Here is a 25,797-nt window from a genome sequence, read left to right as displayed (position 1 = left end):
TGGGGACCACAAAGCCCACTACTAGGCCATGCCTTATTCAGCTTCCAGAAGGCTTAGTGCTTTCTCTGGCCAGGGGGGCAGTTCCCCTAGTTGTACTCCCCTAATACCATCTTTTACATGTAAGATCTTTATATTTTGCACAGTATAGGAGGAAATAGATCTTTCGATTTCTTTGGTGTTGTATTATATGGAAGGTGTAGCTTCTTGAGATTCTGGTTTAATTTATATTTATCATATTTGGTAAGCTATTATGGGTTTGGCCATTTGTGTTCTGTGTGACCGAGGTATTTTGTTAGCATGATTTTTTTATGCAGCATTTTGTAGTAATTTGGTTTGTTCAGTTGTCTTGATAGTGAAGGGAATATTTGTGAGGGAACAGGGGAGAGAATTCGAGTCAGGGATTTTGTTGATCCTTGTTCTGTATTTGTGATTTATAAAATGACAGTTGTACAGAATATTGTTTCTTTTTATATTTCAATAAAATCATAAATATTTGAGGCTTGTGCAGATGGGATTAGATAGTTTGCAGGGATAGGGACAGAGCTCATAGGGATGGGGACAAACTTTGTCCCTGTGTTATTCTATAGCTTACGTAGACCCAATTATTTGAGAACCACATGACCATGGTTCACATAAACAGTTGGGTCTAAACTGCCACAAGAGGAGGGAGTGACCCAATATGTAGCAGTTCACTTTCTCTTTACCTTGCTGTTGGAGCTCAAAAGAGGGGAAGCGAGAGTGAGCAGAGCATCTGTGCCTGTGCGGAATTCTGCACAGCAAACCTTGGATGATCTTAGGACTACTGAAACCTTGAACTTTTAAACATACATTCATTAGATTAATAAAAGCTGTCATCTCTACCTATCAAATTTTCTTTTAATTAAACCCCAGCATTTATTTACAAATTATTGATTCCTTATTCTCCAATCAGAACCCTGAGATCCAACGAACAGAATTTACTAACTATTCCATCCCTTAAGGTCATCAATACAAGACAACAATTCATTTTCTCCGTTACTGCACCTCAGCTATGGAACGCCCTTCCAATTTATTTAAGAGAAGAGCAGAATCTTGAGAAATTCAAAAGTAACTTAAAAACATTTCTTTTTAAAGACGCTTTTGATAATTAAGAAAACTCACCGCAGCTCTGATTATTTTATTGTACTATATTATATTGGGTTTTTTTTGTTATTCATTTTGTATTTTTCCTTTTTTGTTCTACTTTTCTATAATGATTTTGTATTTCATCTCCCCCCCTTCCTAGTGTATATAAGTTTGTAATGGTAATTTTTTAATTTTGTATGTTATTATGTATTGTTCTGTCATGTATTGTTTCCCAGAAATTGTATTTTAATTTGTTCATCGCTTTGAAATATGATTAAGCGATTAATCAAAACAATTATTAAACTTGAAACTTGATACAAGTAGGAAAGAGCAAATATAGCTTTTTAAAAGAGAACAGGCTGGGTAACAGCAGCTATAAAGTAGTCTACAGCTCCTTGCCTGACAGGGTCACTGACTGGGCCATGATGGGGGACAGAAATATTCAAAACAAAAACACCAGAAAGGGAAAGAGAAACCCCTACAGATAAAGCCAGACAAGAAACAAGGAGTAAGAGGTTGGCCAATGGCTACCAAAAGAGCCCCAGATACCGGATTTATATATAACAAAAAATAGTTTATTGGATAAAAGCCTAAGGTAAAAGACTCAACACGCAGACGTGTTTTGGCAGAATCACCACCTGCTTCAGGAGTCAGTCTACACATAAACATGGAAAAAACACTGGTCACCGAACATGCTTATTAAAGAAACATGCAAATATAAAAACAGATTATTGCTGATAATGTATTAATCAGATAATAGAGAACAAATTGTATCAAGTACATTTGATTACCAGACCTCAAACACCCAAGGCACTACTATATTGCTTTTTCGTGCCCTTGCTGGGGTGATACATTCAACATCAGTATTGGTAAATTTTTAAATTAATTTCTCTTTTATCACAGACTCTATAGAAATAGAAATATAAAGTGCTTAAGGTGCTATGAAAGGAAGGCACTTATCTTTCATGCCCAACAGCTGCCCAACCATTTCACACTTGGTTTCGTCAGGGGTTATGTCTCCTTGAGTACATGTACCAATTTTTTAATAAGAAACCTTTTCTTTTTTTTTTTTCCTCCCTGGTAGGGAGGGGGGTGGGTTTCATTTTATTTAATTTATCTCATAAAATATTTTTCATTATTTTTATTATAATTGTTATGTGTATTGGGAGGGGAGGGAAAGGAGGGGTTTAAATTTTAATAACAATTATTATACATATTAGGTAATACATATATTTCAGTTATTATTGTTCATAAATACAGAATAATATATTGTATTTACAGTGGTACATGAAAGGAATTCAAGTGTATGTTTTATGAGATTGTTTTAAATTTCTATGTTACACTTGTGGATGTAAGAAAATGAATAAAAAATTTAAACTAAAAAAAAAAAGAAACCTTTTCTTTAGACAAAGAATGACGAGCACCAAAATCTGCCTGGTGCTCGTCATTCTTTGTCTAAAGAAAAGGTGTCTTTATTAAAAAAATTGGTGTATGTACCTGAGGAGGCATAGCCCATTACTGAGTCAGAAGGTCACCCAAGAGAGGCAGAGGAAGAGGATCCGCCACCAGATGCCTCACCAGATCCGCTTACCACGGTCGACGAGGCCAATCTGGAGTCACCAGAACCACGAGGCCTGGATAATGAATTATGAGGAGAAGAACTCTGCCCACTAATGGCCACGGAGGGAACACATACAACAGCCCCTCCATTGGCCATAGTTGAACCAGAGCATCCAGGCCCTAGGCTTGACCGTCTCTGCGACGACTGAAGAAGCGGGGTCTTTTGGCATTGACACTTGACAAGCCATCAGGTCCATGAGGGGCTGACCCCAAGACTGCACTATCAACTGAAAAGTCACCAGGCTGAGACACCACTTTCCGGGATCTAGCACGTGATGACTTAGGAAGTCTGCTTGAACATTCTCCACTCCAGCTATGTGGGAAGCTGAGATTTCTTGAAGGTGCGACTCTGCCCAGACAATGAGCAGAGTCTCCTCCTGTGCCACCAAACTGCTCCTGCTGCCCCCGATGATTGACTTAGGCCACTGCCTTGGCATTGTCCGACAGAATCCTGACTGACTTGCCCATCAGAAAGGACTGAAAGGCTAGCAAAGCCAGATGTATGGCTCTGGTCTCTAAGACATTGATCGACCAAGAAGCCTCCTCTGTGGACCAGGTGCCCTGAGCTGAGTGACCTAGACATTGAGTCCCCCAACCGAGAAGACTGACATCTGTAAGCAGCACCATCCACTGCGGCTGATCCAGACTCGCCCCTAGTACAAGATGGGGGGTCTGGAGCCACCAAGGAACCAATGAAAACTGCCCCGAGCTAAGCCCGGAAGTAGAACAGGGTGATCCAGACTGTGCCTCTGAGGTGACCACCTCCGAAGATGAGCATACTGAAGAGGATGCATGTGGGCCTGCGACCACCTCACAACTTCGAGGGAGGCCGCCGTCGACCCTAAGAGTTGGAGGAAATCCTGTGCCCGAGGACACAGGGATGCCATAAACAGGCGAATCTAAGATTGCAATTTGCTTAACTGGGCCTCTGGAAGGAAGACCTTGCCCCATGGAGGTGTCGAACAACACTCCTAGATACTCCAGGTGCTGAGAGGGAGACAGCAAGCTCTTGGCAAGGTTGAATACCTAACCCAGAGACTGCAGAAACTCCACCACCCGAGATGTGACCCATGTGCTCTCCTGGAACAACTTCGCGCGAATCAACCAGTTGTCCAGGTAGGGATGAACTAGAATGCCCTCTTTACGCAACACCGCCGTGACAACCACCATCACGTTGGTGAATGTCCACAGAGCCATTGCCAGACCAAATGAGAAAGAACACAGAACTAATAATATTGCCCCAAGATCGCAAAGCACAGGAATCGATGATGGGAGGCCCAAATAGGAATGTACAAGTAGGCCTCGGTTAGATCTACAGAGGTCAGAAACTCTCCTGGCTGAACCGCCAGAATCACTGACCGCAGAGTTTCCATGCAGAAGGAAGGATGTGAAGAGCCCTGTTGACCCCCTTCAAATCCAGGATGGGCCGAAAGGTCCCTTCTTTCTTTGGCACCACAAAGTAAATCGAGTACCAACCTGTGCCCCACTCCTGCGGGGGAACTGGAACCACCATGTGGAGATCTAACAATCCTTGAAAGGTCTGGAGAAAGGCCTGCTGCTTCCATGCCACCTGCGAGGGAGAAGCAAGAAACCAGTCTGGCAAGGAACGAGTAAACTCCAGAGTGTAGCCGTCCCGAATCACCTCCACAACCCACTGATTGGATGTGATGTCTGCCCACTTTGGATAAAAATCCCTCAGCTGAGCGCCCACTGGAACCAAGACGGGTTGCAGGGGACCCGGCGGGGGCGCTACCCGCACCCCGGCAGACCCCACAAAAGGACTGCATGCGCTGGAAGAACCTGCCTCTAGAGAGCCCAGGGGACTGAAAAGAGGCAGCCCCTCTATCAGGGCGGAAACTGCGGAAATCATGCCCAAGCCCATGAGCAGCGTCACCTCGACCCAGCAGCCTAGGCCTATCCTCAGGCAAATGAGGCACTTCAGAATCAGTGAGAGTCTGAACCAACCTTTCCAGGTCATCACCAAACAAGAAAGAGCCTTTAAAAGGAAAAACTTTGTCAACTTTGCTTTGGACGCTGCATGCGTTGACAAAGCGCGAAGCCACAAGGTACAGCGAGCTGCCACTATAAATGCCAACAACTTGGCAGAAGCTTGCAAGAGGTCACACAAGCATTTGAAAGATAAGAAGCACCCAATTCAATCTTTGCCACTTCGCGCTTGAGCAATTCCTAATCCTCAGTTTTACAGTCCAGAACATGCTTGGCCAAGCGAAAACACGCCCGAGCCACCAGCCCACCACACATCGCTGCTGGTCTGCCAGAGCTGTCACATCAAAACTCTGTTTAAGGAGGGACTCCAACTTACGCTCCTCTGGGTCCTTCAAGGGGGTCAGGCTGCTGGCTGAGGCACCTCTACAAAAATATGGGGAGGTGGAGGAAAGTGGGGAAAGGGACTCAGCACGAGACCCGCCGTGTTTAACACCTCCAAGGTCAGACGCATCCCCAAACAGGACCTGTTCAAGCTCTATCCGGCACAAAAAGGGGAACCCAGGAGTCCAAAAACAAAGTTCTAACAGTACTAAGAGGGGAGCCGATCTAGTCTTACCACTTGCTACGGAGACTGAGACAGACTGGATTGCTAGGGGGGAAGCTAGCCTGATATACAAGTTTGTGCTCAGTCTCCACCTGCTGGTAACAGTGAGGCATATAACCAATTTGTAAGGACTATACCGGTCTACCAAGTGATACAGAAATCAGTGTTATGCTGGCCACCCTTCAGTCTTCCAGTACCATGCTGGATTTTAAAGATAGATGACAGATCACTACTAATAGCGCTGCAAGTTCATTTTTCTTTTCTTTTTTTTTCCACAAATCTTTATTCATTTTAACATATACATCAAGCGTACATTAAAATATGAACACAACATATTACATTATCACTTGATAATTCCATAACAATATATAACTAAAAGATTTATATCCCACCCCATCTCATATCTATACATGAATAATATAATTCCTATGTATATTAATCAATTAAATTATGCACATATATATTGAATTATCATAACCCACCCATCCCCCTATCCCCATTGAATTGGAAAAATTGTTCTAGACTAAATTACAGCTTCTGGTGGAACTCAGTGTGTCATCTGTACAAAATGGAACGCTTACTTGCAATACAAAATGGTCATTTTAACAGATTCAAAGATGTGTGGAGGCCAATAATAAATTATCATAATGATTAATGTTAATTTATTATTCTTTTCCTTATATGATAATTGCAAGTTCATTTTTCAATTCTATCGGCATTCTGAGTATATACCATCTAGTTCAGGTAATTTACTACCGTTCAATTTGTCAAACTGCCCCATTAAATCTTCCAGTGGTTTTTCCTATTGCATAGAGCACTCTGGACCCCTGTTCGTTTACAAAAATTGGATTGCTCTAGGTCTAATAGATGTTGGCATTGTAACCTTGATGCTGGAACTTTAGATCATTTGTTGTTTTATTGTCCATTCATTAAAAATTTTTGGATCTCTATTTGGGATCAAATAAATCATTTAATGGAAAATTATGTAGCATTATCATAAATTTTATTTGACATGCTGATGAGAGCTAAGCCTCAAATATCTGCTAATAATAATAAGCTTTTGATGATATTGACAGGAGTTGCCATTCAGCAAATAACGTATAACTGGAAAGATTGTACAAGGTTGAATTATTGTTTCTGGTGGAATTCAGTATGTCATGTGTTTAAAATGGAAAGAGCGTTGGCAGTTCAAAAAGGTTACTATAATAAATTTAAGGGATGTGTGGGGGCCATTTTTAAATTATTATCCCAATTTTTAATTCTTACATGTGGATCGGGGGGGTTGGATTTCTATTAATAATATATATGAATGATAAGATATTATATTCATGTGGTATATTTTTTGTTGTATATGGAAGTGGGGGGGTTATATCTTTTTGTTGTATGATATGGTAGATTTTCAAGTGATATTGTATTCTAATTGTTTGATATTTATTGTACACTTGTGAATTATAAAATGAATAAAGAATTAAAAAAAAAAATAATCATCCAGTGTTAAGAGATTTGTTTCAGTTTTCTGGCTCATTAGCACTGAATATCATTTCTGGTATTGGTATCTCCCCCCTTCCTCATTGAAGACTGAAGCAAAAAATTCAATTAATCTCTTCGCTATGGTCTTGTCTTTCCTCAACAGCTCCATGTTGAGTCTTTGCCATGGACTTTTATTCCATAAATATTTTTTGTTATATACCAATCCTGTATCTGGGACTCTTTGTAGGTAACCACTGGTCAACCCTTATCTCTGTTTTTGGACAGAAATATTCTCCACCCCACTAGCCTCAGGATGACTCATTGTATGATCTAACTGCCAAATAGCAGACAAACTGGGGGATGCACTAAAGTCAGTGATCGTCGCTAAACTTGTTTTCACAGCTTTAGTGATGATTGCTGTTGCAGACCCAATGCACAAAATGGCCCATTGCATGTTTTTCCCCTTGATCACCCATTTTCCGATCCGGCCATGCAAATTAGTTAAACCCCCATGCAAAATAGCCAAGCGATTGATGCACTAACATCGCCTGGCTATTTTGCATGGGGTTTTAGTGATCGTAAAAATTGATTGCTCTAAACCTGTCGGTAACTGTGTTTTCTGAATAATAGCTAAATCATACAGTTTGTGGTGGGCACTCTTGTAATGAGAGATGATTTTCTTTCATTAGCAGTTCTCCAAAACAACTATACTGCGCGGTTGCACTTGCCTTTAGACCATAACGGTAATGTTTTGAAATAATAATTCTATGAGAGGCAACGCTTGTTATTACCCCCTGAGGAAGATCTGCTTTACACAGATTGAAATGCCTGTTTCTCCTGTCAGAAGAGCGTTGGGAGTTGTACATTCTCAACCAGCGCTGGTTCATGGGTTATACCATTTGAGATGTTGCTTTTCCTCGTCACATATAATTTGAGGGTTGATATTTAACATTTTTGTGACTAGTGGTTTTTTGATCTTTTGGTTTTTCATTATTGTATATTTTGATGATTCAGCTCATGAAGCACACACCTACAGATGTGGTTCTGTAGTTTTTTTTACACAAAATAGGTGAAGTAGGTAGGATGGGACAGGCGTAGGTGATTAAAATTTGGAGTCAGGATGTGGACCTGAAATAATATGGAAATTATAAGAGGTCCTATGATCTGATCACTCATGATTATGATACGCCTGTCTCTTACCACAAGTAAATTTATGGTTTAGAAAAAGATAGTAGCTTATTTTGTTTCATATGGGAATAACTAACATTGAAGATAGACATACTTAAGCTAGCCTGTGGTAGGCCTTTTTATATATTCTTCAAGTCTCTTGGAAACATCCATATTAGAACCAATTTGCTCTATGCTATATGTCATTCTGGGTAGGATGATCATACAATATGGAAGTCCTCGACTTCTTGGTTTACCTTGGTAACTGTGTTACCGACAGGTCTGCCTACTTTCTTTCAATGGTGCCGTCCCCCCCTCGCGTCCCCCCCAAATGCAAAAAAATAGCAGGAGGAAAGCCCACTCCCTCCTGCCACCAGACGCCTAAAGGCCCTTAATGGTCAATCCTAAAGGCCTGATTGGCTTGACCTATCAGGGCTTTAGGCTCCTGGATACAGAGGGAGGTGCCTAAGACCTGTTTGACTCAGATGCCTAAGGCCCCATCCCTTGGGAGGGACCTTAGACGACTGAATCAATCAGGGCCTTTGGCCCCTCCCCGTGTATCACAGGATGCACCAGGGAGGGGAAGGTGCATCATTTGGGACTGGCAGCTGAAGGAGGAGCCTGTGTGCAAGCTTGCTGCTTCTGTTTTAAGAAGGTACGTTGGAGGTTTAGGGGGAGGGGTGGGGGGGACGGCGGGGGACCTCTGGTGGCAGGAGGGAGTGAGCATCCCTCTTGCCATTTTTATGGGTAGTGGGGGACCTACGGTGGCAGGAAGAATAGGCATCCCTCCTGCCACATCACTGCCATGGGGGGGTGGGGGGAAGAGTCACAGTGGTAGGAGGTAGTTGGCATCCCTCCTGCCATTTTTGCTGCTGTAGGGAGGTCGTGGTGCCCTAACAGCAGTGACAGGAGGCTGCTTCCCCTGTCACTGAGTGATTGATCAGTCATGTTTGCATGCAAATGATTTGCACCTCCGTGCAAATCAATCGACCAACAGTGATCGAGTTGCTATCTTTAGTTCACCTAGCCCAAAAAGACTGCAAGAACTATTACATATACAGGAGGGAGGAGCTATTGCCTGTCCAACAGCAAAATTCTCTCTTAATCCCCGATCATAAAGTTGGACACTTAGGAAAGCCCACCTCACCTTTGCAGCTTGTGAGAATTTGTTCTGCTCAGGTCTACAATGTAGCTCATAGGTAACCAGATTACCGACTGTGGACTCCTTAGCAGGGATCTTTCCGTCTGTGACCTTGGTGGCCCTGGCAGCATCCAGTTGAGTGAGCAAACGCCTTGATATAAAAAAACAAAAATTGAGAAAAGGAAGCATGATACTAGACATAAACATAAAATCTATTAACTGCTGTCAAGAATTTGGGCAGATATTAAGGCTTAAATGTTCTACTGTACACTTCAAATATGCTGCAAGGTCAAAAGCTGTGAGCTCTAACACTGTCCATCAGACACATACCTCCTTCCTCATCTGTTGCCACTCTGTCAAGACAACAATACTGTGCATTATGGAGGACTCCCATTTACTGCAGTTGCTTGCCATGGTGATATCTAATTGACACCATAGTAGAGAATGACATGGTGGCTGTTGTTACCTGCAGCTAGCTGCGGATAACCCGCCGAAATGGGAAGAAAATAAAATAAATGATCGCCGCGGATACGGGGACAAGGACATTCACCGCCCCGTGGAGCGGTGAATGGCCTTGTCTCCGCAGTCCAGTGAAGGAATTTGCACGGTCACCAATCGTGTGGATTGCCGCTGTCCAGGCATCTCCCTCCTTCCCTCCCTTCCCCTCACCTTTGCTGGCGTTTCATTTTTCTTAACTCTGAGGAACTGCCTGAGTCTTTGAACAAGTCGCACGCAGCTGCTTAATACTTTTCCTCTGATGCAACCAGAAACAGGAAGTTATGTCAGATGAGAAGTTTAGGGCAGGCTCACGTGACTTGAAGAAAAGCACAGCGGCTGCAGGGTTTGTCAAGCCTTGCTTCTAGCGCCTACCGTTCTGTTTGGAGTTCTCTCTCTCCCTTGCATTTTCCCTGAGTTACAATACTACTTTATTTTAAAGCAACAAAAAGGAGAAATTAGTTCCTTACCTGCTAATTTTCTTTCTTTTAGTCCCTCTGGACCAGCACAGAAATGGATGGGTTTACCACCATTTACTGCCAGCAGGTGGAGACTGAGACACTAATGTCTGACATCAGTACAAGTGGGCTGTGCATTCCCTCTTACAATCAAATCTTTACGAACAGCCAAGCAGAAATCAACTAGGCTGATTCCAGAACATATGACTCCACATTCAAATGGAGAAAACACAAGCCTAGCCCAATCGGACCAGGAAAACTCTATTGGATACTGATTAGAACAAGAACCTTCCCCACAATTCGCCACAGTCTAACCAAATGCCGCTGCTTTTGTTAACTCCCCCCAACAGCCAAAAACTGCAGAAAAAACTGTACTCTTCGTGAAAAACACAGAATAACACGATAGGGCAGGGTTCTGTGCCGGTCTGGATGGGCTAAAAGAACGAAAATTATCAGGCTAAGGACCTAATTTCTCCTTCTTTATCATCCCTCCAGACCCAAAGAGAAACAGATGGGATGAACTAAAGCAGTACCCCATCATGGGTGGGACCCATGTAGGGCTGCCACTAGAACAGGCTCACCAAACACTGTGTTTTGATGTGCCTGAACATCCACACGGTAATGATGCACAAAGGAATGGAGAGAAGACCAAACCACAGCTTTACAGATATCCACCAGAAGTACAAGAGAAGACTCAGCCCAAGAAGCTGCCTGACCCCAAGTGGAATACGCTTTGAGAAATTCTGTAACAGGCTTCTTTTGAAGAAGGTATGCCAAAGCGATAGCCTCCTTGATCCATCGTGCAATGGTAGCCTTGGAAGCACCGTCCCCCTTACGAGGACCCGCCAAGAGGACAAAGAGACGATCCGATTTCTGGAACTCATGGATACGCTGAACATAAGAACCGATGGACATCCAATTTGTGCAACTGTCTCTGCTCCAAAGAGCCCTCCCAAGACCGGGAGGACCATGGACTGGTTAACATGAAAAGGCAAAACCACCTTCAGCAGAAGAACATAAGAACATAAGAGATGCCGCTGCTGGGTCAGACCAGTGGTCCATCAAGCCCAGCAGTCCTCTCACGCGGTGGCCCTTTTGGTCAAAGACCAGCGCCCTAACTGAGACTAGCCCTACCAGCATACGTCCTTGTTCAGTAGGAACTTGTCTAACTTTGTCTTGAATCCCTGGAGCGTGTTTTCCCCTATGACAGCCTCCGGGAGGGCATTCCAGAAAGGAGGGAACCAGCTGCAGCGTGACCCGCTCCCGAGAGAACACTAGGAAAGGCTGCCTACAAGAGAAAAGCCTGCAGTTCATAAATGCATCTTGCGGAAGTAATAGCCACCAGAAAGACTGCATTAAGGTCCTTCAATGTATAGGAACTGCATTAAGCAGAGAGAACCAGATTGAGGTCCCAGGCAGGAACCAACGGCTGAACAGGAGGTCGGAGCAATTTCGCAGCTCTCAGGAATATAATCACATCCGGAGAAGAGGCCAACTGCCAACCATGCAAGGGACCATGAAAAGAAGACAATGAGGCACGCTGCACCCTAAGAGAGGACCAGGCAAGGCTGCGCTCCAGGCTATCCTGCAGAAACTCCAAGATGTGAGGCAAAGTAGTGCGGAGGGGTTCAACCCCCCCTTGCAGAGCACCATTCCTCGACGAAACGCCAAACACGCACATAAGCCTGAGAGGTATAAAGTCTCTGAGACTCTAAGAGAGTGGAATCACCTTATCCGAATATCCCTTCTTCCTTAGGCGAGGGACCCGGATCTAACATTTGAATGGTTGAATGGGACCCCGAGTCAGAAGACGTGCGAGAGGGGAAGTGGGAGAGGATCTGCCACAAACAGATGAACCAGATCTGCATACCACGGGTGCCTGGGCCAATCCGGAGTCACCAGGATCATGTAGCCCGTGTGTCAAGCAATCCGTAGAAGAACTTTGTCTACCATATGCCATGGAGGAAAAGCATACTGCAGGCTGATCATTGCTCAAGCCTGCACCAGATCATCCAGCTCCTCAGCCTTGTAATTCCTGCATCGACTGAAGAACCTAGTCGCTTTGACGTCGACACTCGAGGCCATGAGAACCATGATTAGCCAACCCCATGACTAAACAATCAACTGAAAAGCCTCCAGCCCAAGTCACCACTCGCCGGGATCTAGAACATGACGACTGAGGAAGTCTGTCTGGTCATTGTCCACTCCGGCTATGTGGGAGGCTGAGATGTTTAGAAGATGAGCCTCTGCCCATTCCATGAGGAGGGAAGTCTCCAGTGCCACTAGATAACTCTTGATGCCCCCATTGTGGCATTGTCTAAGAGAACTCAAATTGACTTGCCCTCCAGCAAAGACTGAAATTCCACCAATGCTAGCCAAATGGCTCTGGTCTCCAGAACACTGAACGACCAGGATGCCTTTACCTGCGACCAGCTGCCCTGAGCCGAACGACTAAGACACTGAGCCCCCCAGCTGAGGAGGCTGGCGTTCGTGAGAAGCACTGTCCACTGGGGCTGATTGAGACTCACTCCCTGAATCAGAACTGGAAGACTGTAACCACCAGTGCAGGCTGTGACGGACTAACCCTCAAAGAGGAACGGGCGAGTCCAGATTGTGAATCTCTGGCAACCACCACCGAAGAAGCACAGACTAAAGAGAGTGCATGTGACCCTGAGTCCACCTGACTACTTCCAAGGAGGCTGCCATTGATCCCAAAGCCTGCAGAAAGTCCTGCACCCAAGGGCACCGACAAACCATCAGGGAGCAAATCTGCGACTTCAATTTGCCTACCCTGGCTTCTAGGAGGAACCCTCTCCACAAACTGTTGTCGAACAGAACACCGAGATACTCAAAGCACTGAGGAGTCAACTGGTTTTTGGACAGGTTGACCACCAGCCCAGGGACTGTAGAACTCCTGAACCTCAAATATGGCTTCCTTATAGCAGGCAATAGGTGTTAGTTAAAATGAGAGGAAAAAGGATCTCAGAAACATGCTTAGAAACTGATGAAATACCAAGGATTCAAATCTGAGACTTATCAGTTCCACATTTCAATCATGGATCCTATAAAAAAATAAAAAAATAAATAAATAAAACCTCTCATGATAAGAAACACCAACTTATAATGTAGAAAAAATAGAATAGAATTTACTTACTAAGTGGTGTATCTATCTACAGTATTTAATATTGATTTTTATATGTATGTTTTTCACTTTTTTATATCACATTTATATAATACCCTTACTATTTCTACTATTTTCAAATTGTGTGACCTAATAGAAGTGGATAGCTTAAGCTTGCTTCTCTGAAGGTGTTTTTAACAGAGGTGAGAAAATCTTTAATGTGAGACCATTGTGTTTCAGTCCTTAGAAATTCCCCAGATGAAGTTGTTTGTATGTTGGCGAAACGGGCTCCGTCGGCAGTGGACTGAAATCTAAAAAGTTTCCTTGGGCACCCTTGACATATAGTTTTACTGGTTGATAGCTTGGAGTGCTGGCTATCAACTTCTATTAGGTCTCCTTGATAGTTAGTTTTTCTTATATCATGAAAAGTTTTTGTTTTTTTAATAGGATCCATGATTGAAACATGGAACTGATAAGTCTGACCAAATGTCCTTGGTGTTTCATCAGTTTCTGAGCAGGTTTCTGAGATCCTTTTTCCTCTCATTTTAATTAACACCTATTATCTGTTATAAGGAAGCCATTTTTGTGGTTCGAGCTTTTGCTTATTTTGGCATTCCATTCCATCTCACTTTTGTTTTGTACTGTAGAAACTCCACAAGCCGAATCATAACCCGGGAGCTCTCCTAAAAAGATTTTGCACGAATCAACCAGGTAGGAGTGTACCAGAATGCCCTTCTTGCGCAAGGACGCTGCCACCACAACCATAATCTTGATGAAGGTCTGCGGCGCCATGGCTAGACCAAAGAGAAGCGCAAAAAAATGATAATGCTCCACCAAAATCGCAAAGCAAAGGAATCGCTGATAGGAGGCCTGAATGGGAACACGCAGGTAGGCTTCCGTCGGGTTGAGAGAAGTCAAAAAATCCCCAGGCTGGACTGCCAGAATTATGGATTTCAGGGTCTCAATATGAAAAGAGGGAACCTGGAGAGCTCCGTTGACACCTCTGAGATCCAAAATGGGTTGAAAAGACCCCTCTCTTTCTTGGGCACCATGAAGTAAACAAATCTCCCGAGACAGCACTGGGACTACCGCTTTGAGGTCCAGCAACCTGAGCAGTGTTTGACGAAAAGCCCTCTTTTTCCAAGTCGCCTGACAAGGAGAGGAGAAGAAACGATCTGATAAAGGCTGGAAAAATGCAAGAGCTTAACCATCCTGAATCACTTCCAGGATCCACTGATCTGTGGTGATCTCAGTTCACCCCTGATAAAACTCCTGCAACCAGGCTCCGACTGGAACTGGGGGAAGGACCCCCAATGAGTCACTAGGCCAGACAGGTGGCGGAGAAGCTCCCAGAAGAGTCGCGACCTCCCTGGTGGGCCCCCCAAAAGGACTGCATGACTAGAAACATCCTCTGGAAGGAAAAGAGTTTGCATCCTGGCCAGAGCGGTACCTCCGAAAATCACGCAAATGCCCCCAGGCAAACCACTTCACAAAGCCTGGTGTGGTTGGTCCTCCGGTAACCGAGGCACTTTAGAGTCACCTTAAGCCTGAACCAGCTTATCTAATTCCTCCCCAAAAAGAAAGGAGACCAGAAAGGGAAACTTACTGAGCTTAGTTTTAGATGCCACAGGATACGGCGGGCAGCTACTCCAAGAGCCATGAACTTGGCCGAGGCATGCAAAAGATCATAGATGGCATCAGAGAGATAAGAAGTGCCTAGTTCAATCTTAGCCACTTCCTGATCCACTAAGGACCAGTCAGCTGACTCGTGGTCAAGAACTCGCTCAGACCAATGGAAACAAGCCCGGGCCACCAGACCACCACAAATCACTACCTGGACAGCCAGGGCAGCCACATCAAAACTTTGTTTAAGCAGAGCCTCCATTTTATGGTCCTGAGTATCTGAGGGCCAAACTGCTTTCAACTGGGATGGTATGTCTGCACGTGATAGCTGAGACCACTGCATCAACCACAGGAGGCTTAAAAGTATCTCTATCACCATCAGAGATGGGGTAGAGTCTTGCCATGGATTACACAACACAAATAGGCGCATCCGGAACTTTCCGGTGAGCGTGCACTGCATCCCAAATATCCTGATGCATAGGGAAAGAGCGGGATGCTGATCGGATCCCTCTCAAGAGAGGTCCACGACATGAGGGGGGTCCTTAGCTTCCTCTTCAAAGTGTAAAACAGAAGACACCTGAAGAATGAAGTCCTGCAAATCTCCCTGGTGAGATATGTGCACAACAGACATGTCCTCTCCAACTGTCGCCTCTTAAAAATCTCCATCCAAAAAATCAGGACCCCTTGACGGATCTGTAGATTCTCCTCAAGATCACAGTCCTCATCAGGAGGAAACTGATCAGCCATAATAGAATCCTTGTCCCAAGACACCCGTGGCCGCTTGGACAAAAGCTGAGGGGGTTGGACAGAGGCATCCGCGGCAGGAGACTGAATGGGGGCGGCCATGGAAGGAAACCCCCCCAGATGACCACTGAGACCCCAGGCACCGAAGCAGGACCCCCAGTCGCTTGTAAATAAGCCTTGCAAATGGCCAACACTGCATTCATGTAAGGAGCAGAAGACACATGCAAGATCTGCTCCTGCCTTTCCAAGGCAGAAGGAAGGTCACCTGAGGCCATGGGCAAAGTAGAAGCGCTTCCCGCCAAAACTGAGGGAAGGGCCATCGATAAACTGTCACGAGAAAACATACATGGCACCAAAGCCAGAGCTAACCCCACCGCTACAGAAAAATTGCTATCTGTTCCAGCTGTAGTGGAAAAGGAATCCCGAGACTCCCGGGCAGTCTGCAACACCGAATCCAACTGACTGCTGAGGAAATCTCGAAATAGGCATCAGGGGAAGCCCAGGCCTCATCACCACCTCCCGCCGACGAGAGGGGAGAACCCAGAATGCCGACACCCGAAGTCAGGTCTCCCTTGAAGCGGCTGGAACAATTTGTGAACATGCCAGCCGCATCTACCGCTCGGTGCCCACAGAAAATGCACTTTTTCTGCTTTTTTGAAGTGCTCATAATGAGCATGCCAAAAACCTTTGCATAACAATTCCACATAAAAACGGCAGCCTCAGGCCTTTGTAAAAATAATATAAAGCACCTTTATTTCTTATGTCTTATTTTTTTCTTTTATTTCTTCTCACAGCTAACCAGCTGTATCAAGAAAAAGCACTCTAAACGGTAGTCTGTGCCAGTATTTGTGGCCGGGCGTACAATTGAGGTTCCTCTAGATTCAGAAAAACCTGGGGAGGTGGGAGAAATGGGGGGAGGGACGTAACCCTTCTGAGTATGACACCCCTGAGGTCAGTAGGACTCCCGAGAGGGTCCCCCAAGATCAGTCCGGAGAGACAAAGGGACAAAAAAGATTCACTCACCAGATCCAACAGGCCTTAACAAACCTATGCACAGACTGCACAAACAGACCACTTGCACTGATGCCAAAAGTCTCCACCTGCTGGCACAGGAGCGTAAACCGTAAACCCATCTGTTTCTGTGCTGGTCTGGAGGGACGATAAAGAAAAATCTCTCTCTCTACCTTTTGTCATCTCTGGTTTCTGCTTTCCTTATCTTCTCTTCACTCTCCATTCCATTCAGCGTCCATACTCTTTCTCTGTCCCTTCTATTTTTCTCTGTATCCACTCCTTCCCATTCTTTCCTTCGTTCCCATTCCAACTCACCCCATGGTCTGGCATCTTCTTCCCTTCCCCCATGCCCTGGGATCTCCCTCCTCTCTTCTCTTTCTATCTCTCTCTCTCTATGCTCTGGCATTTCTTTACCTTCCCTCCCTCCCCAATGGTCTGGCATCTCAGTCTCCTTTCCCTCCCTTCCCCCATTCCTGGCATCTTTCTTCTTTCCTTCCCTTCCATCTCTCCCTCCATGCTCTGGTATCTCCTCTTTCCTTTCTCCCTTGTCTGGCATCTCTGTCACTTTCCCTCCCCCTCATGCTCTGGCATCTCTTCCTCCCCACTCCTTGGCCTGGCATCTCCTTTCCTTCCTTCCTTCCCCTCTCCTTTCCTTCCCCATGGTCTGACATCTCTTTCCATCTCCTCTCCCTTCCCAGGTCTTCCTTCTCCCTCTCTCCCTCTCCTCAATCAAATGTAGCATTTCTCTCCCTCTCCCCTCCCTCCCTCCCTTTATCACCCTGCAGTTGGCAGCACAGCATTCACAATTAGCTGCTCTTATCGGCATCAGGCCTTCTTCTCTGCTAGATCCTGCCTTCATGGAAACAGGAAGTAGGCAGGATCTGGCAAAGAGGAAGGCCTGATGCCGATAAGAGCAGCTAATTGTGAATGCTGCTACTGCTGAGAAGAAGTTCTTGACACCAGCGCTGGCCTTCGGAGGAGTTGTCGTAGCACCCCTTTATGGTTTGCATCCAGGGTAGACTGCCTCCCCCCTTGGTACGCCACTGAATCTAATAGAAACATAGAAACATAGAAAGGTGACGGCAGAAAAGGGCTACAGCCCATCAAGTCTGCCCACTCTACTGACCCACCCCATTAAGTCTGAGTGCTGCTCGACCCACGTAGGGATCCCACGTGGATGTCCCATTTATTCTTAAAGTCGAGCACGCTTGTGGCCTTGATTACCTGCGTCGGAAGTTTGTTCCAGTGATCTACCACTCTTTCTGTGAAGAAATACTTCCTGATGTCACCTCTAAATTTCCCTCCCCTGAGTTTGAGCGGGTGCCCCCTTGTGACCGAGGGTCCCTTGGGAAGGAATATATCGTTTTCTACCTCGACACGACCTGTGACGTACTTAAAAGTCTCAATCATGTCACCCCTTTCCCTGCGCTCCTCTAGAGAGTACAGCTGCAATTTGCCCAGTCTTTCCTCGTATGAGAGACCCTTGAGTCCAGAGACCTTCCTAGTGGCCATTCGCTGGACCGACTCAGCTCGAAGCACATCTTTACGGTAATGTGGCCTCCAGAATTGCACACAGTACTCTAGATGAGGTCTCACCATGGTTCTATACAGTGGCATTATGACTTCAGGTATGCGGCTGACGAAGCTTCTATTGATACATCCCATCATTTGCCTCGCCTTGGATGAGGCCTTCTCCACTTGTTTGGCAGCCTTCATGTCTGCACTGATGATCACTCCCAAGTCCCGTTCCTCTGAAGTCCTAGCTAGTGTTTCTCCATTCAAGGTGTATGTTCTGCATGGATTTCTACTGCCGAGATGCATGACCTTACACTTCTTAGCGTTGAAGCCCAGCTGCCATGTCGTGGACCATTTTTCCAACTTGATCAGATCCTGCGTCATACCATCCGTGGGATTGCTTCCACCCACTATATTACACAGTTTGGCGTCGTCGGCGAACAGCGCTACTTTACCCTGAAGCCCTTGGGTCAAGTCCCTTATGAATATGTTAAAAAGGGATGGTCCCAGGACTGAGCCCTGAGGCACACCGCTAGTCACCTCCGATGTCTCAGAGAGGGTGCCATTGAGACATCGGAGGTGACTAGCGGTGTGCCTCAGGGCTCAGTCCTGGGACCATCCCTTTTTAACATATTCATAAGGGACTTGACCCAAGGGCTTCAGGGTAAAGTAATACATTAAAAAAAAAAACAATTCCAGACATACATAGTAGGGCAATAAATGGAAAATCTGCACCCCTGATTAATTTAACTAGAAAGAGAATCAGTAAACATTTTTCATTTCAACTAAACATAGATGACACGCAATGGAGAGATGGCAAAAACTTGAAAATGCACTGAAGATCTTTTATGTACATATGTTCCTAAATACAACTGAGTTTAATAATATTTTGTAGAAGCTGTATTTTAATACTACAATTGGAACTTGTTCAGTTTGTTTTTATCACAGCAGTTACCCTCTCTAAAAGATAATCTGTCACACAGCCGAGATCACTGAACATGCAGTAGAGAAAGTATGCAAAGAATGGCTCATGGAATTCTTTACTGTGTGTATGGGGGGGGGGGCGCAGTTAGAACAGATGGGTACCCAAATATTCTCATATATACAAAAACTCCACTAACTCATAACATTGTCTACTTTGCAGAAGCTTGGGGTGCTCCTGATCACCCACTAGCTTTTAATGTTTACAGGACATACTTGGCAAGAGCTCCATCAGGATCTGTCAGATTGATAGTTGCATCTGGCCCTAGCAGTTTTTCCAAGTGGGAAGACACCAGCTGCTGCTTCAGGCCAGCCACTTGTCTGGCCAGGTCAACAGGGGTCAATTTCTCTTCTGCCACAGACTCCTTGACAGTGCTCTGTAATGAATAAAAAGAGATTATATACTTACCCTGGTAAGTTCTTTTCCAGTAGTTAGGCGAGACATTCTAGATAGATGGGCTGTGTCCCAATGGCCACGTGCCATCTGCAGAAGGAATCCACTCCGGATTTTTTCTCTGTGCCTCTGCTGTATTTCACTGTGCTCTCTAGCTCAGCCTACAGTTAGTACCCAAGCACTGAGAGCCACCAACTAAACGTGAAGTAGAGACACCCATGGCAATCAAGTTCAGAAACAACCATTCTGCTAAAGATGTAACATAAGAACATCAACTCAAACAGCCAACAAAGGCCATAAGGGAGCACAGAAACTACTATCGCTTAAAAGAACAACATATACATAGTTTTCTTCCCAGCCCCCAAGGGATGACAGGGACTCAAGAAACAACTTGGAAAAACATAAACAAATTGAGACAGTAGGCAGGTGCAGGAAAAACAGGGCAAAAGTCTAGAATGTCTCACCTGTCTACTGGAAAAGAGCTTACCAGGGTTAAGTACACCATCTCTTTTTCCAGTGTAATAGGTGAGACATTTTCGACAGATGGGACATACAAAAGCAGTCCCCAAAAAGCTAAGGTGAGCTTGCTGCACCGACCCATGTGACCAAGGACCCACATTCACCGCCACATTCATTCTGTAAAACTTGTAAAGAGGACCATGGTGCCGCCCTGAAGATCTCCTCAGGAGAGACAGCTCTAGCTTCAGCCCACGAAGAAGTCACACTCCTAGTAAAATTACCTTGACGGAAACAGGAGACTTTCCCAGAAAGAATATAGGTTGATGAAATGACCTTACTAATCCATCTGGAAATTGTGGTTTTGGAGGTGAGAGTACCCCGTTTAACAAAATGCGCTAGCACAAACAGATGGTCAGAGAGACAAAATTTGTTAGTGACCTCCAGATAGCAAAGAAGCACTCTGTGTACATCAAATTTCTTCAAAAGGCGATCTTGTGTCCTGGAACCAGTAAGCCGAAAAACAGACAAATGCACTTTCTGATTAACATGGAAAGCTGAAATCACCTTTGGCAGGAAGGAAGGAACCGCACGTAGGGAAATCCCAGTCTCCGAGATACAGAGGAACTGTTCCCTACAGGAAAATAAGAATAGCCTTACTGGATCAGACCAATGGTCCATCTAGCCCAGCATCCCGTCTTCACGGAGGCAAATCCAGATCCCAAGTACCTGGCAAAAACCCAAATAGTATAAGCATTCCATGCCACCAATTCAGGGCAAGCAGTAGCTTCTTCCATGTCTGCCTCAACAGCAGTGTATGGACTTTTCTTCCAGGAACTAGTCCAAACTTTTTTTTAAAACCAGTACCATTAGCTGCTCTTATCACATCCTCTGGCAACACATTCCAGAGCTTAACTATTTCTGAGTGAAAAAATATTTCCTCCTATTGGTTTTAAAAGTATTACTCTGTAACTTCATCAAGTATCCCCTAGTTTTTGTAAATCTTGATGCAGTTAAAAAAATATATATCGATCCACTTGTACCCATTCTATACCACTCACTTCGATCATATCTCCCCTCAGCCCACCTCACCTAATCTCTGTAGTTTTGCCTTATATAAGATGAGTTCCATCCTCTATCATCTTGGTCACTCTTCTTTGAACCTTTTCTAGTGCCCCTATATTTTTAAAGAGGTAAGTGCACAAGAACTGAACACAATACTCAAGGTTTCACAATTGAGTGATACAGAGGTATTATAATATTCTTAGTCTTGTTTACCATCCCTTTTCTAATAATTCCTAGGTTCTTGTTTGCTTTCTTAGCTGCCACCGCACAATGGGCAGAAGGTTTCAGCGTATTGTCCACAATGACACCCAGATCTTTTTCTTGAGCGCGCTGACCCCCAAGGTGGACCCTAGTATTCGGTAACTATGATTTGGATCATTCTTCCCAATGTGCATCAATTTGTATTTATCCACATTAAATTTCATCTGCCATTTGGATGCCCAGTCTTCCGATTTCTTAGTCTTCCTGCAGTTTTCACAGTCCGCATGAGTTCTAACAACTTTGAACAGTTTAGTGTCATCTGCAAATTTAATCACCTCACTCATAGTTCCAATTTCCAGATCATTTATAAATAAGTTAAATAGCACCGGTCACAGTACAGATCCCTGCAGCACCCCACTATTTACCCTCCTCCATTGAGGAAAATGGCCATTTAACCCTACCCTTTGTTTTCTGTCCAATAACCAAGTCTTTTTTTTTTTTTAAGAATTACAATAAATATTTTATTTTTAAATTTTTTTTAAATTAATTTTCAAAACTACAACAGTGCAATGCAACTCATGGTAATACAATAAAAGCACATTCATCTTTCTCATGTTCATAATCATCCTTTCTCCCCACCCACCCACCCAAACAATTATCATTCCGTATACACAAACATATATTATAATTATCCTATCTATTCTGAATAATATCTTCACACCCATCCCAATTATAAATATTCAAAAATCAATTTATGACAAATAATCAATCTCCCCCCCCTGCCCAATAACCAAGTCTTAATCCACAATTGAACATTGCCTCCTATCCCATGACTCTTTAATTTTCTCAGGAGCCTCTCATGAGGAATCTTATCAAAAGCTTACTGGAAATCTAGATACACTACATCAATCGGTTCACCTTTCTCCACATGTTTCATACCTTCAAAGAAGTCACGTAAATTGGTGAGGCAAGACCTCCCTCAGCTGAACCCATGCTGTCTCATTAAATAATGTTTTTCTGTATGTTCCACAATTTTATTTTTTTATAATTGTTTCCACTATTTTGCCTGTCACCGAGATCAGGCTTACCGGTCTGTAATTCCCTGGATTTCCCCTGGAACCCTTTTTAAAAATCAGTGTAACATTGGCCACCCTCCAATCTTCAGGTACTACAGACGATTTTAGCAACAGATCATGCTCAGCCAAAGGCCTGACTCTTGCGAAGATGCATGAGATCTGCGTACCACAGTCTGCAAGGCCAATATGGAGCCACTAGAATGAGGCAGCCCAGATGGGCCACGATTTGCTGAATGACTCAGCCTTTCAAAGGTAAGGGAGGAAAGACATACAGGAGAAGCTCCTGAGGCTATGGTTGCACCAGAGCATTGAAACTCTTGCTTCAGGAATCAGATCTTCGACTGAAGAAACAATCTGCTTTCTTGTTCTTTGCCGTAGCCTTGAGATTGAAGCAGGGCTGATCCCAGTGCCGCACTATGCTTCAGAATGCCACCAAGGACAGGGCCCACTTGCCCAGAAACGAAGTCTGTCTTCTGAGGAAGTCGACTTGAACATTGTCGATTCCCGCCACATGCACTGCTGATAGTGCCTGGAGGTGATGTTCTACCCAAAGAAAAAGAAGGCGGGCTTCCTCAGCCAGAGGGGTGCTCTTGGTCCCTCCCTGGCAATTAACATAGGCTATTGCCATTGCATAGTTGGAGGAGACCCTGACCACTTGGCCCTCCAGAGTCTTCTGCAATCGCACCAGAGCCAACCAAATGGCTCTCACCTCCAACTGATTGATTGACCATTTCCTCTGAGAGGGTGTCCAACATCCCTGGAAGGGACATTGATTGCAGTGGGATCCCCAGCCCCAAAGGCTTGCATCTGTCACCACCACCATCTAGGAGGCAATTTGCAGTGCAATGCCCAAGCAGAGCGACTGCGTGAGAAGCCACCAATCAATGCTGGTCCAAGCATCCAGGGAATTCAGGCCTGTAAAGCCCAGCGAGAGAGTTAGGCATGCATGTGTGCCCTCGCCCAAGGAACCACATCCAATGTGGCAACCATGGACCCCAGGACCTGAAGATAGTTCCACACCAAAGGAGCCAGCTGTTCCAGAAGGGAAGAAATCTGGGCAAACAGTTTCTGTCTGTGTGCTTTTGGAAGATAGACGTGGCCTGCAACAGTGTTGAAGAGAACTCCCAGATAGTCCAGAAACTGTGTGGGTGTCATAAGAACATAAGAAGTTGCCTCCACTGGGTCAGACCAGAGGTCCATCGCGCCCAGTGGTCCGCTCTCGCGGTGGCCCATCAGGTCTATGACCTGTGAAGTGGTTCCTGACTATTTCTATAACCTACCTCTACTTCTATCTGTACCCCTCAATCCCCTTATCCTTTAGGAACCTATCTAAACCTTCCTTGAACCCCTGTAATGTGCTCTGGCCTATCACAACCTCCGGAAGCGCGTTCCATGTGTCAACCATCCTCTGGGTAAAAAAGAACTTCCTAGCATTTGTTCTAAACCTGTCCCCTCTCAGTTTCTCCGAGTGACCCCTTGTACTTGTGGTTCCCCACAGTCTGAAGAATCTGTCCCTGTCTACCTTCTCTATGCCCTTCAGGATTTTGAAGGTTTCTATCATGTCTCCTCTAAGTCTCCGCTTTTCCAGGGAGAACAGCCCCAGCATTTTCAACCTGTCAGCGTATGAAAAGTTTTCCATACCTTTTATCAGTTTAGTCGCTCTTCTCTGGACCCCCTCAAGTACTGCCATGTCCTTCTTGAGGTACGGCAACACAGTACTCCAGATGTGGGCGTACCATTGCACGATACAGCGGCATGATGACTTCCTTCGTCCTGGTTGTGATACCCTTTTTAATAATACCCAGCATTCTGTTCGCTTTCTTTGAGGCTGTCACACACTGTGCTGATGTTTTCAGTGTTGTGTCCACCATCACCCCCAGGCCTCTTTCAAGGTTGCTCACCCCTAGCAATGATCCCCCCATTTTGTAGCTGAACATCGAGTTCTTTTTCCCTACATGCATGACCTTGCATTTCTCTATGTTAAAACTCATTTGCCACTTTTTTGCCCACTCTTCCAGTCTCGTTAGGTCCCTTTGCAGGTCTTCACAGTCTTCCGTGGTTCTAACTCTGCTGCAGAGTTTGGTGTCATCAGCAAATTTAATAACCTCACATTTTGTCCCCGTCTCCAGGTCGTTAATAAATATATTGAACAGGAGCGGTCCCAGCACTGACCCCTGTGGAACTCCGCTCGTGACCCATTGCCAGTCTGAGTAATGGCCCTTTACTCCAACTCTCTGTTTCCTGCCTGCCAGCCATTGTATGATCCATCGGTGGACATCCCCCTGCACCCTGTGGCTCCACAGCTTCTTAAGCAGTCGTTCGTGAGGTACCTTGTCGAAGGCTTTTTGGAAGTCAAGGTAAATGATGTCTATGGATTCCCCTTTATCCATCTGGCTGTTTATTCCCTCAAAGAAGTACAGCAAGTTTGTGAGGCACGACCTCCCTTGCAGAAGCCGTGCTGGCTCGCCTTCAGTTGACCATTGTTTTCTATGTGTTTGCAGATTGTGTCCTTAACCAGTGCTTCCATCATCTTTCCCGGAACCTAGGTCAAGCTCACTGGCCTGTAGTTTCCTGGGTCACCCCTTGATTGCTCTTTACGTAGTTCACAATACAAGTCTAGTACTCCAGCATCTGATCTTCTGACCACTGTGCGCCGACCCTCGGCCAATGAGGGAGACCTGATCAGCCAGTCATCCAAGTAAGGGTGTATTTGCAGACCCAATTTCCGTAAGTAAGCTGCCACAACCACCATCACTTTAGTGAAGATATGGGGAGCTATTGACAGCCCAAAGAGCAGATCTGAGATCTGATTATGATTTTCCAAAACATGAAAACACAAGTATTTGCGGTGGGTTGGAAATCTCAGAAAGTGCAAATAAGTTTCTGTGAGATCCAGAGAGGCGAGGAAAGTCTCCCAGGGCCACTGCTGCAATGAACAATCACAATGTTTCTATGTGAAAGTGTAGAACTTTGAGAGCCACATTCATATGCTGAAGATCCAGAATAGGCCTCCAATCTTCAGAGCCTTTCTTTGGCATGAGAAAAGGCAGCTGGCACCCTGTGAGACACCGCCAAGTCTCCTAGGTATGCCCAACAGCCTGCGCTTGAACTCTGTTAGGCAGAAGGAGAAAGATGGGGACCGCCCAGAGCTCCTGTAAAGCAAATGCAGGCTGGCTGATGGCTACCATCAGAGATTGGCCTGTCAGCTGTAGACCAAAGTCTGTGTGATCTCAATGCAGGCAGAGATGAAGAATCACTCCAAGCACAAGAAATCCTGAAAAAAGGGACAAAAAACACCAAATAAAATAATAAAACGGAGAGCGCAAAACAAACATACTCCTGACTGGCACGCATGCAGAAGGTAAAATCTGTAGGTGGAGCACAGTAAAGTACAGCAGAGGCACAGAGAAAAAATCTGGAGTGGATTCTTTCTGTAGATGGCATGCAACATTGGGACACAACCCATCTGTCTAAAATGTCTCACCCATTGCACTGGAAATGCATTTAGATTTCCAGAAGTCTTCCAATACTGTCTCCCTCTCCCTTCAAAGCTCTGGAGAATACAGATGAGACATTAACATTAAACCTGGAAGAGGGAGTGAAG

General features: G+C 45.0%; 1 protein-coding gene across 4 annotated transcripts in view; it reads right to left on the bottom strand.

Annotated features, from left to right (window-relative positions):
* Positions 1-25,797, bottom strand: part of DCTN2 (dynactin subunit 2) — a 133,454-nt gene that overhangs the window by 25,079 nt on the left and 82,578 nt on the right. For all 4 annotated transcript variants that reach the window (XM_033937476.1, XM_033937477.1, XM_033937478.1 and 1 more), the window contains 2 exons: positions 19,218-19,378; positions 9,060-9,204 (listed from right to left, as the gene is read on the bottom strand). In XM_033937476.1, coding sequence (XP_033793367.1) covers positions 9,060-9,204; positions 19,218-19,378 — 306 coding nt within the window. The remainder of the gene's footprint in view (positions 1-9,059; positions 9,205-19,217; positions 19,379-25,797) is intronic.

Source organism: Geotrypetes seraphini, chromosome 3 (assembly GCF_902459505.1).
Source record: "Geotrypetes seraphini chromosome 3, aGeoSer1.1, whole genome shotgun sequence".
In the NCBI taxonomy this organism is placed as follows: Eukaryota; Metazoa; Chordata; class Amphibia; order Gymnophiona; family Dermophiidae; genus Geotrypetes; species Geotrypetes seraphini.
This window is presented reverse-complemented; position numbering and strand designations above follow the sequence as displayed.